This window comes from Cyrtonyx montezumae, unplaced genomic scaffold (genome assembly GCF_038088225.1).
Source record: "Cyrtonyx montezumae isolate F1298 unplaced genomic scaffold, pur_monq_1.0 scaffold_188, whole genome shotgun sequence".
NCBI classification, from domain to species: Eukaryota; Metazoa; Chordata; class Aves; order Galliformes; family Odontophoridae; genus Cyrtonyx; species Cyrtonyx montezumae.
In genome coordinates, this window is record NW_027071923.1 from 2,466 (window position 1) to 14,864 (window position 12,399).

Below are 12,399 nucleotides of genomic sequence, written 5' to 3' on the forward strand. Positions count from 1 at the left end.
CCCGCTTCCCTCCTCCCCCTTCGGATCCTCATAACGGCGGCGATCGCAGCGATCGCGGCGCAGAACCGACGGACGGAGCGACGCCGCCGCCGACACCGGAGGGGCTCAGCGGACCCCCCCAGGCCCCCCCCCCCCCCAAACCGTGGAGCTGTGACGTCAGCAAAAGGGGGCGGGGCGCCGTCGTATAAAGCCGCCGCGCGCCGGAGAGCGGTTCATTCATAAAAAAAGGCTTCATTGATTGAGAAGGGAACGGAGAGGGGGGAAAGCGGCACTCGGTACCGGACGCCAACGGGAACCGGTCCGGGATTCCGAAAAAGGAGCAACGAGAGCCGCCAACGGAGTTCGGAAGGGATAGAACCGGGTTGGGAGCGGAGAACCGGGACTACAGCAACGGAATTAGTGGGGTTTACAACGAAGGACCGGGACTGATTGGAAGGTTTCTACCGGAGCTTATCACGAACAACCGGGACTTGGAAGGGTTCTATTGGAGCTTACAACGGACAACGGGAACATAGAAAGGTTCTACCGGGACTTCTAGAAGAGAACCACAGAACCGGAGCTCTGGAACGGCTCTACCGGGACAGTAACACCGAACTGAACCTTGGAACTTGGCTCTACCGGGGTCGACAGAGGAGTACCGGGGGTGGGGGGGCTTGCGGAGCAAATCGGAGCCTGGAACGGCTTTACCGGAGCTCAGGGCTGAGCGTGGGGGACTTAACGCCGGAACCGCGTATCGGAACGGACGCTGCGGGGTTTAGAGCAGCAGAACCGGACCTCAACGGAACTCTACCGGCACTTATAACGGTGCTGAAGGAGAGAGCCGGAGCTCAGAAGGGCTCTGGAGCGGAGCACCGGACCTCGGAAGGGCTCTACCGGGACTCAGAACCGGGATTTAAGTGCACAAAACCGGGGTCCGGAGGGCAGAACCGGAGCTTGGGAAGGCTCTACCGGGGCTCAGAATCGGGACTTACAACGCAGAACAGGGGCCCTATAACCCAGGATTGGACTCGGACCGGGACTTACACCGGGCAACCGGGTCCTATAGCCCCGAACCGGACTGAGAACCGGAATTTACACCGGAGAATCGGGACCCGGAACCCCGAAGCGGTCCCTACAGCCCCGAACCGACTTTAGAACCGGGCCCTATAGCCCAGAACGGGACTGAGAACCGGGACTTACACCGGAGGACCGAGACCCGGAGTCCCGAATCGACCCCTTCCCCCTACCGCCCCCCCCCCAGCGATGCCATTGCCCTGAGCCCCTCGCGTAGGCCTCAGCGCAGCCTTGGCGTGGAGGCGCGGCCCCCGCCGCCCCGGGGCCATGTACCAAGGCTTCCCGGGGGACTACGATTCCGGTTCCCGTTGCAGTTCGTCCCATCGGCCGAATCTCAGTACCTTCTCTTCGGTGGATTCGTTCGGGAGCCCCGCGGCGGCGGCTGCCGCTCAGGTGAGGACCTGAGGGGGGCGCAAAACCGGAAGGGGCGGGGCCGTGCGTGACGCGCTGGAACGCTCCGTGATGACGCACGCGCGTACGTACGTGCGTGCCGGAGCGTGCGGGGCGGCAGCGCCGCCCCCTCGCTGTTGCCACGGGAGGCGGCCCCGCCCACCGCGCGCTCCCCGCGCTGACGTCACGCGGCGCCGGCCAATGGGAGGGGAGAGGGGGCGTGGTTGGAGGGGTTGCCGTATATGGGAGTGCTGCGGCTAGATGAATTAATAGCGGGTGTGGCTTAACATGGGCACGCCCCTGTGTGGTGGGGGCGTGGCTTTTGTGAGACTTGGTTTTGAGAGGGTGTCCTCGTCGTCGTCCCCCCCCACCCAGCCCAAATTTATCCTTGGGTTGGGAAAGCTTGATTCGGGGGGATCCCAAATTGAGGTGACCCCTCCCCAATTTAATATGGGGGGGAGGGGCCCTGTTTTAACACTGTGGGGGTCCCAAACTGGGGGTGATTCCCCTACCCCAACATCATAACCACACTGATGCTGAGCGTGCAAGAGGTCTGTGCACGTGGGCAGCTACGTGTACTGGTGCCAAGGAGGTAGTGCCCAATATTGCTGAGCGTGCAAGAGCTTTGTGCACACTGCTGCTGAGTGTGCAAGAGATTTGTGCACGTGTGAGGTCATGCACGCTGGCTGCGAGTGTAAGAGGTTTCTGTGTTGGTGTCAAACGTGCAAGATCTGTGCGTGTGGGAGGTCGTGCACTTTGGTGCTAAAGAAGTATGAGGTGTGTGCGCATTAGTAATGGATGTGCAAGGGGCCTGTGCACAAGAGGTTGTGCACACTTGTGCCAGGGAGCTTGTGTTCACTAGTTCTGGGAGTGCAAGAGATCTGTGCACACAAGAGCAACTGCACGCTGGTGCCAGGGAGGTTGTGAATGCTGGTGCTGGGTGTGCAAGGAGGTTGTGCACATGGGAGGCCAAGCACACTGGTGCCAGGAGCTCATGTGCACTAGCACTGGGTGTGCAAGAACCTCATACATGTGGGAGATCCTGCATACTGGTGCTAGTTGTGCAAGGAGTCTGTGCTTACAAGAGCTCATGTGCACTTGTACTGGGTGTGCAAGAGTTCAGTGCACACTGGTACCACGGATGTCACGCACACTGCTAATGTGTGTGCAAGAGCTCTGTGTGCACAAGAGCTCTCCCACACCAGCACTAGGCATGCAAGGGTCTCCCTCTACACGTGCGAGTTGGGGGATGGGGGGTAGGAGGGCAGGGGGTCCCCCCAACCTCCCCCCCTTGACCCAGTGCCCTTCCTTCTGTCCCCCCGCAGGAGTGCAGCGCGCTGGGGGACATGCCCGGCTCCTTCGTGCCCACAGGTGACGGCCATCACCAGCAGCCAGGACCTGCAGTGGTTGGTGCAGCCCACCCTCATCTCTTCAGTGGCCCAAACGCAGCCTCCCCAACCCCCTCAACCCCAAGCTGGGGTCCCATGGCTCACCCCCCACCCCCTCCGCCTCCGTCGGCTCCTGGCGCTGCGGTGGATCCCTATGACCTGCCAGGACCTAGCTACTCCACTGCGGGAATGGGGGGGTTCCCCACGGCCCCCCCTGCCAGAGCCACGAGGGCCCGAGCACGACGCAGCCGTGATGAGACGGTGAGTGGGGGCACTGCTTCCCCGACCCTTGTCCCCAACCCTGGGATGCTTGCCCCAAACCGGGGACCCATGTCCCCTCCCCATGTTTACATCCCAGGATTCTTGTTCCCATCTTGGGAACACTTGCCCTCCAAACCTGGACCCTTGTCCCCAGCTCCTGTCCTCAACCTGGGGACTCCTGCTCCCATCCCTTGTCCCCATCCCAGGATCCCTGTCCCATTCCTGGGACACTTATGCTCAAACCAGGACCTTTGGGCCCCATCCTTTGTCCTCAACCTTGTCTCCATCTTTTCTCCTCATCCTTTCTCCTAAACTAAGGTTCTTATCCCCAAGCTGGGACACTTGTTCCCATCTCTCATCTCCCACCCAGGGAGGCAAGGCCTCCAAGGCCTCTTGTCCCCAAATTTTTCCTCAACTTGATGACCCTTGTCCTAAACCAAGACCTTTGTCCCCCATCCTGGGACTCTTGTCCCCAGATCTTGTCCCTGTATCAGGGAGATCCGCCCCCAGACCAGAGCTCATGTCCCTAAGCTGGGGACTTTGGTCCCTAAATCAAGACCTTTGTCTCCATCTCTTTTCCCTAATCCGGAGACCCTCATCACCATCCCGGGGGTACTTGTCCCCAACCCTTGTCCCTGTGTCTTGTCCCTAACCCAAGGACCTCTGTCCTCATCCCTTTTTGTCCCTAGCTCTTGTCCTCAAACCAAGAACTGTTTCCCCATCCCCTTGGTCCCCAAACTTGGGACACTCTTGTCCCCAAACCAAGATCTTTGTCCCCAAACTGGGGACTTTCTTGTCTTCATCCCTCTTGTCCACAAACATGGGACTCCTTTGTCCCCATTTCTTCTCCCCAAACCAAGAACTGTGTCCCCATCCCCTTGGTTCCCAATTTGGGGACGCCCTTGTCCCCACCTCTTGTCCACAAACCAAGAACTTCTGTCCCCAAACTGGGGACTCTCTTGTCCCCAACCCTTTCCCTTAACCCCACCCCCAACCCGATGACCCTTGGGTGGAGTGGATGGGCCACCGTGCTGTCCCTGTCCCCCACCCCACTGATGTCCCCATCGCTCCCGTTTGCAGCTGACGCCGGAGGAGGAGGAGAAGCGTCGGGTGCGCCGTGAGAGGAACAAACTGGCGGCCGCCAAATGCCGCAACCGCCGCCGGGAGCTGACAGACAGACTGCAGGCGGTGAGTCCTGGGGACACCGAGGGACAACGGCCCTGGGGAGGGGGGGTGACACCTTGGGGGGGGTGGTGTGGGGGGACGTTGGACGGGGGACAGTGGTGTCCTAATATCGCTTATGGGGATGTTGGAAGGGGGACAGTGGTGTCCTCAGTTTGGAGACGTTGGATGGGGACAGCAGCGTTCCAGTGTCACCTATGGGGACGTTGGATGGGGACAGTGGTGGCCCCACATTGCCCATGGAGGCAATGGATGGGGGTAGTGGTGTCCCTCTGTCACCTATGGTTGACATAGAAGGCAGACAGTGGAATGAGGTCAATGGTGTCCCTGAGTTGGGGACAATGGATGGGGACAGTGGTGGCCCCAATTTGCCCATGGGGGCATTAGAAGGGGACAGTGGTGTCCCCATGTCACCTATGGGTACAGTGGACAGGCACAGCAGTGTCCCCAGATTGGAGATGTTGGATGGGGACAGCAGTCCCCAGGACACGTTCAGAGGGACAGATGGAGCTGGGGACATGAGATGGGACGATGGACAGGGATGATGTCCTTGAGAGCTGGGGACATCAGTGGTGACAGATGAGAGGGATGCTGGAGAGGTTCAGCTTTGGAGGGACATGGGATAGAGATGGTTCCGTCCCCAAGAGTTGGGGACAGCAGAGGGACATTGGAGGTGTCCAACTTTGTTCCTGATAGAGGGATATGGGATGGGGAGGGGACAACGATGTCATCAAGATCTGGGGACATCAGTGGTGACTGAGATGGTGGAGATGGATGCACTCCAAACCACGAGGGCTGAGTGGTGATATCTTCATCGCTATCACTGACCCCACGGAGGTGACACCACTGTCCCACGTGAGATGGACATTGGAGAGGCCCAACTCCATGGAGTGGGGACAATGATGTCCCCAAGATCTTGGGACATCAGTGGTGACTGAGATGAAGGAGACGGGCACAGAGTGCTGCCCACCATCACCCCCACGATGCTGACACTCTCGTCCCTCCACCCCATCCCACCCCGCCAGGAAACCGACCAGCTGGAAGAAGAAAAAGCCGAACTGGAATCGGAGATCGCCGAACTCCAGAAGGAGAAGGAACGCCTGGAGTTTGTCCTGGTGGCCCACGCCCCTGCCTGCAAGCTCCCCTACGAGGACCCCACTCCTCTGGGTGCCGGCCCCGCCGAGGTGAGCACCTTGGGCAAGGAGGAACCGCCGGGGCCCGTCGCCTTCCCGTTCCAGCCGGGCGCCCAAGGTCCCTTCCCCAGCTGCTGCTTCGCGCCGGGGGTCCCCCCGGTGCCGCCTAACCCCTCCTATACGTCTTCGTTTGTGTTCACCTACCCAGAGGGAACCACCTGCGGAGCCTCACATCAGCGGAGCAGCAGCAGCGACCAGTCCTCGGACTCCTTGAATTCTCCCTCGCTCCTCGCGTTGTGAATGGGTTGTCCCCATCGCCCCCCAGCCCACCTGCCCAGGCCCACCCCCTCCAATTAGTTGTTATTCTTTTGGTTTCCTCTCCCCCTCCAAGCACGCTCCAAATCAGGCACCTTCTTCCACCCCGCAACCCCCTGGTGGGCTGCTTCTTGGTGTTGTTTGAGGGGCTTTTTTTTTTGGTGGGTCTTTAGAATCTGCTGGTTTTTGGTGGTTCTTTGAAGGTTCTTCAAGAATCTGTTGAGTTTTTTGGTGGCCCTTTGGACATTCATTGGGTTTTCTGATGGTTCTTCAAGAATCTGTTGAGTTTTTTGGTGGCCCTTTGGACATTCGTTGGGTTTTCTGATGGTTCTTCAAGAATCTGTTGAGTTTTTTGGTGGCCCTTTGGACATTCGTTGGGTTTTCTGATGGTTCTTCAAGAATCTGTTGAGTTTTTTGGTGGCTCTTTGGATATCTGTTGTATTTTTGGTGGTCCCTAGGACACTTTTTGGGTTTTTGGTCTTTATTTTGGACTGGTTAACTCAGTTTTGGGGTGTTGGTGCTTTGTCACCATGGTGCGCTGGAGGTGTCCTTACCACATCCCCGATGTCCACGCCACTTTGAGGTGCCCCAATGGCCCAAGGGGACTCTCACTGTGTCTCCATCACTTTAGAGATGGCCATTGTCACCGCTTTGGGGGGACACCCCTGTGACACCTCCACCACCCCAGAGATGTCCGCTCCAGATTTCTGTTGTCCTTGGGACTTCAGGCAGAGATAGCAGTGTCCCGTTGTCACCACCCTGGGGGACATCCCTATGACATCTCCACCACCTCAGAGGTGGCTCTTGTCCAGTTGCCACCAACCCATGGGGTTGTCCCTTTTGGAGAAGGCCATGTCCCATCTCCACCACATCGAGAACATCCCCATGGTGTCACCTTAGAGGTCACCGTAGAGGTATCTGTGTTCCACCTCCATCATTCCATGGGCCCTCGTGCAATGTCTTCGCTCTGGAGACCGCTGTGCCCGGTTTTGGTGACCGTAAGGTGGTCCCTGTGCCACTTGTCACCATCATATCCATACCCCACCCCTCTGGAGATGTCTTTCCTGGTCCCATTGCTGGAGAAGGTCCCTTGGAGGTCGGCCTGAAGTTCTCAGTGCTGCATCTCCATCCCCCATTCATTGGAGCTCCAACTGGGAGTGCCACCCATTCAGTGAGGGTGTCCCCAACTCATTGGAGGTGTCAACCTCCATCCGTTGTCCATTTCTACCCCCAACCCATTGGAGATCCCACTGGAGGTGTCCCCCAACCCACTTGAGACATCCTCCACCACTGGAGGTGCCCCCCACTCACCCAACAACCCCTGACATCTTTTGGTGGTGTCCCCACTTCCCCCCACAACGCTCCACCGCTGATGATGGGGCTCCAGGTGTCACCTCCAGCAGCTTTGTCCCCTTGTGTCCCCTCCAAACTGTACCCAGCTCTCCCTGCACGCTGCCCCCCCCCCTCCCCCCCTGCTCTGCCTTCGCCTCAGCTTTGCTCGGCGTTGACTCTGTTCTTTCTCTCTATGTATTATATGAATATATATATTATATATATATATATATTTTTGTTGCGTGGGGCCATCCCCTATTCTTCCTCTCCCCCCCCCCCTCCCCCCCCACAGCTCCGGAGATGTTTAATTTTTTTATTATTATTATTATTATGATAATTATTGTTGTCATTATGAACTGCCTGTGCTGTATTTGTGGCTCTGTTGTGGGGGGGGTTGGGGTCTGCGCTAGCTCCCCCTCCTTTCCCCCCCCCCCCCCCCCCCGCTGCCCCCCAGTGACCAATAAAGCAGCTTTGGATCAGATTCCTTCCATGTTTTTCTCCCCACCCCCCCACCTCAGTGTTCTATTATTTCTCCCTTTGTCCCTCGTTGGACAAGGGGAGGCTCTGGATTTGGGTCGTGGGAGGGGAGAGGGATAGAGAGTTCCTGGGGTTGGGGGGAGGAAGTGAAGCCTATAGGATGGGGACCTTTGGGATGAGGGGTTGATGGGGTGAGGAAGTCCTCAGGGTCAGGTTGTCCATGGGACACATCTCAGTGGGGACATGGAGTCTTGAGAGAGCGGCCTCTCCCTTTGGCCTCATGCACTAATTTGGGGGGAAAAATGCCCAGTTAGGGGGTTGCGACCATGAAGGGGTGGGAGGAGCATAGAGCAGGGCACCATAGAGTGGTTGGAGGACCATAGAGTGGTCAGAGGGCTACAGAGCAGTTGGAGGATGATAGAGTGGTTAGAGGAGTGTAAGGTGGTTGGAGGTGGTAGGGCCATAGGGTGGTTGGAGGACCATGGAATGGTGCTAAAACCATAGAGCAGTTGGAGGACCAAAGAGTGGTTGGAAGACCATAGAGCAGAAGGAGCGCCATAGCGGTTGGAGGACCACGGAGTGATGGGAGGACCACTAAAAAGGGGCGAAAGTACCATAGAGAGGGGTGTGAAGAGGTACCAGAAGAGCCACACCCCGCTGCCCCCCGCAATGTCCCCAAGCAGAGGCGAAGCCACCATTGGTTCAGGGTCATTTATGGGGTGTGGAGAGGGGGTCACAGCGCTGCTGGGGGGGAGGGGGGGGCAGTACAGGGCCCCCCCGAAGCAAAACAGTGCGGTTGGGGGAGGGGGGGTTGGGGGTGTGCGTGTGGGTGGCAGCGGCTCTGGGCCCCATCCTCGTGTGACACTGTGATGGTGTGCGACATCACCAGGGTCATGGTGTTACACGGGAGGCCTCGTGTGACATCACCAGGGTCCTCAGAGGACAACGTGTTACACCAGAGCCCTCGTGTGGCACTGGGGGGGGCCATCATGTGACCCCCCCCCCCCCAGTCCCAACTCAGGCGCAGATGCTGAGCAGAGCTCAGCACGAAGCGGCTGTGGGGGGCGGGGAGGAGAAGGGGCATGAGGCTGTTGCACGAGGGGCAGCTCTTGCACGCAGATTGGGTTCACACAAGGGTGGGGCTCTCAAAATCCGAGGTCTGCTCTTACACCAGGGTAGTTCTTGCATTAGGTCGTTGCACTACGGCAGCTCCTTGGCGTGTGGAGGCTCTTGCACGAGGCACTTGCACGAGGATGGGGCTCACATGAGGATGTCTCCTGCACGGGGCACTTGTGCTCCAGAAGCTCCTGCGTGAGTGCTGCTCACGCAGTAGGGCGGCTACTGCACGGGGCTCTTGCACGAGGACAGATCTTGCACAGGGCTGATCCTTCACCAGGATGGCTCTTGCACACAGATGTTGCACGAGGTTCTTGCACTGGGGCAGATCCCATCCTTTGTGCGCATCTCTTGCACCTGGCTCTTGCACAAGGACGTATATTGATCAAGAGTGGCTCTTACACGAGGGTGGCTCTTGCACGAAGGGCTTGCACAGGGACATCTCTTGCACTAGAGTGGCTCTTGCACCAGGACATATATTGGATAAGATCAGTTCTTACATGAGGGTAGCTCTTGCACAATGCTGATCCTTCACAAGGGTTATTCTTGCACAAGATTCTTGCACTAGCAGATGGTGCACACACGTCTCTTGCACCGGGCTCTTCTACTGCAACACGAGGGTGGCTCTTGCACATGGGTAGCTCTTGCACGCGGCTGTAGCACCAGGGTCTTGCACAAGGACATCTCTTACACAAAACTGACTCTTGTACAATGAATCCTACACGAGTGTGGCTCTCACACCACGCCTTTGCACAAGATCAGCTCTAGCACCAAACCCTTGCACAAGGACATATCTTGCACAAGTGTGGTTCTCAAACCAGACCCTTGCATGAGGGCCGTCCTTGCACAAGGGCAGCTCTTGCACTGAGCTCTAGCACCAGGTTCTTGCACAAGGACATCTCTTGCACGAGAGTGGCTCTTGCACAACAGTGGGCCCTTCACAAGTGTGTCTTTGCACCAGGACCATGCACAAGATAAGTTCTAGCACCAGACCCTTTCATGAGGGCATCTCTTGCACAACTATGGCTCTCACGCCAGGCCCTTGCACAAGGACAGGCCTTGCACGAGGCTTTAGCACCAGGTTCTTGCACGAGGACTTTCCCGTGCAACTCAGGACGGACCATATAAAAATCAGGGGTGGTGGTCCAGGTGATCTTTTGTTCAGGGGGGGAGGGGGGTGCACAAGGATCCCCCCAAAGGGGCATGTTCATTCCCGCCCCCCCAGGGACCCCCCATGATGAGGGGGGTTATGAGTATTGTGGGGGTTCCCTTTTTGGGGGGGAGGGGGGAGAGGTACGAATGTGCGCAGGGGGTCCCCAAAATTGGGGGGAGGGCAAAGAGTGAGGGTCTGGGGGAGGGGGGCAATAGTAGAAAATGAGGGGCTCACACTTCGGGGGGGGGGGGGGTCAGCATGGGGGGGCAATGTATGGTGCGACTGATTTGGAGGGGGGGTTAAACTGGAGGGGTGTTAATGTATGGGAGGGCTCCGATTTTAGGGGTTAATGTATGGGGGGGGGCATAGATTTTTTGGGGGGAGGTCAGATTGAGAGGGGCAATGTTTGGAGGGGCTCACATTTGCTGTCCCCGCCCCCACATCAAATTTATGGTGTACGATTTATGTGGTTTTGAGGGGGGCACTATTTTGGGGTCCCCTGTTGGTGATGGGGGGGGGGGGAAGGCAGTTTTCCAGGCTTTCCCCCCCCCCCACTGTTTCCCCTTTTGTTGTTTTCTCTTTTTTTGGGGGGTGTCCGTATTAAATTTGGGGGTCAGTGGGGTTTTATTCTTTTCAGGGAGGCGGGGGGAGGCATGTGGGCCCCACCCTCAGTTCCTCTCCAAACGTGGGTTGTGGGGGGGCCCTTCGGGTTCCTCTCCCCCCCGGGGGTGCCCCAATGTTGGGACCCCCCCCAGGGCCATACCATCACTCAGCAGCACTGTAATGGGGAAAGAATGAACATTATTTTGGGGGGGGCGGTAGTGTTCCTCCCCAAGAAAACAAATAATCCTCACTTGGGGACCCCTCCCAATTTTGGTTCTGTCCCCACCGATCTCCTTCCAAATTTGGGGACTTCCACCCCTATTGTTGGCCCCCGCTCTGGATTTCAGCATCCCCATTGGAGTTCCCCCCCCCCCACCAATCTTTGGGATCCCTCCCCCTCAAATTTTCATCCTCCCATCTCCAACAAAGACCTCCCCCTCAAATTTTAGGATTCCCTCCCAACCACAAAACCCCTCATCTAGTTTTGGGGTTCCCCCCATTAAATGTTGGTGTCTCTCCCCTCCCTCCTGACCTCACCGAGGGGCTGCTCCGGTCCCAGGTGGGGGCTCAGTCCTGGGGGGTCGTCCCTGCTCAGCAACAGCCCCTGAGGTGGGGGAGGGGACGCACACACACAAAGGGGGGTGGGGGCACAGAGACAAGAGGACACATGGGGACAACGCAGTGGGGGGGAACATCAGGACACAGTGTCCTTCTATGTGTCAATGTGCCCCCCTCCCCACCATGCCCCCCGATGTCTTGGTGTTCCCCAATGTCCCCCACAGTATCCCCCCATATCCTCATAAGTTCATAAGTTCATAAGTTCATAAGGTTGGAAAGGACCTAAAAGATCATCTCCAACCATCCTCCTCTCTATCACTATCTCTACCCAACTACTAATCACTATCTCTACCCAACTACTATCACTATCTCTACCCAACTACTATCTCTACCCAACTACTCATGTCCCCCCCATGTCCCCATGTCCCACTCTCCCCACACCTCCGCATCCCCTACCCCACCATCCGTGGGTCCCCCCCGTATCCTGTCCCCATACCAGCCCCAGGGGGGGGCACCAGGTGGGGGTCCCAGCTCCGCTCTCTTCAAAGGGGCCCCCCGGATCCTCCGCTCCAGGTTCCCGCGCCCTAAAAAGTGATGTCAGATGAGACCACGCCCCTTTGTCTTTTAGGCCACGCCCCCTCCGAACAAGCCACGCCCTCATTCAGAACCCACTCTTGTTGATTAGACTCTGGCCACGCCCACTTCCATGGCCCTCACCCACTCCCCAACAGCATAATTTAGATTAACCACGCCCCCCTTTTATGACCACGCCCCTGTTTTAAACCACGCTTACATTCCGTATAGCCACGCCCCCTGAGCCCCACGAATCTGAATGGCCACGCCCCCTTTCTAGCCCCCCACAAATGACCACGCATTTAAATAGCCCTCACCTAAAAACCCCACCCCCTCCATCCCCATTGGTCATACCCACATTAGCCCCGCCCACATTCCTTACTCCCACCCACCTTTTCCGGGCTGACGTGCGTGACGGAGGGGCATGGCCACGCCCCAGGGCGGGGTCACTCCCCCAGCGCGGAGGGCGGGGCCAGGCCGGAGGGGGGCGGGGCCACGTCCGGGGAAACTCCGCGCCGTGGGCGAGGGGGCGGGGCCGACGGGGCGGGGCCGACGGGGCGCTGGCCACGCCCCCTCGGTGCTTCAGCTCCACCCAGTTGGAAGTCACCGTCCATTGGGATGTATGGGGCCAGCATGGCCAGGTCCAGAGGGGCGGCCTGCATGGTGGGGGGGGGTCACTATGACTCGGGGGAGGTGGTGGGGGAGTCTTGCTGTCTTCCTCCCCCCACACTGACCCCCCAAATACCTGCAGGGCTGTGCTGGGCTCGGGGCTCCCAGCAAAGAGCTTCTGCACCTCGAAAAGCAGCTCGTCCCCGGGGGGCAGAGGAATGAGGGGGGGCGGGTGCAAATAATTAATGAATACCCC

The 12,399-nt window shown here is 58.3% G+C and overlaps 1 protein-coding gene across 2 annotated transcripts; it reads left to right on the forward strand.

The window, feature by feature from the left end:
* Nucleotides 1–967: 967 nt before the first annotated feature.
* On the forward strand, nucleotides 968–5,890 carry FOSB (FosB proto-oncogene, AP-1 transcription factor subunit). 2 transcript variants are annotated; one of them, XM_065735092.1, is made up of 5 exons: nucleotides 968–1,446; nucleotides 2,769–3,092; nucleotides 4,173–4,280; nucleotides 5,300–5,458; nucleotides 5,616–5,890. In XM_065735092.1, exons 1-5 carry the CDS (start codon nucleotides 1,321–1,323, stop codon nucleotides 5,679–5,681), a joined length of 783 nt encoding a protein of 260 aa, XP_065591164.1. In that variant the 5' UTR covers nucleotides 968–1,320; the 3' UTR covers nucleotides 5,682–5,890. The 2 variants fall into 2 exon arrangements, with proteins under 2 accessions (XP_065591164.1, XP_065591163.1); XM_065735091.1 differs by having other exon boundaries at nucleotides 5,300–5,890.
* Nucleotides 5,891–12,399: the final 6,509 nt, after the last annotated feature.

Coding starts and splice junctions, on each gene's coding strand:
- FOSB (XM_065735091.1), top strand. CDS start 1,321: ATGTACCAAGGCTTCCCGGGGGACTACGATTCCGGTTCCCGTTGCAGT. Junction 1,447..2,768: donor CGGCGGCGGCTGCCGCTCAG/GTGAGGACCTGA, acceptor GTCCCCCCGCAG/GAGTGCAGCGCGCTGGGGGA. Junction 3,093..4,172: donor GACGCAGCCGTGATGAGACG/GTGAGTGGGGGC, acceptor TCCCGTTTGCAG/CTGACGCCGGAGGAGGAGGA.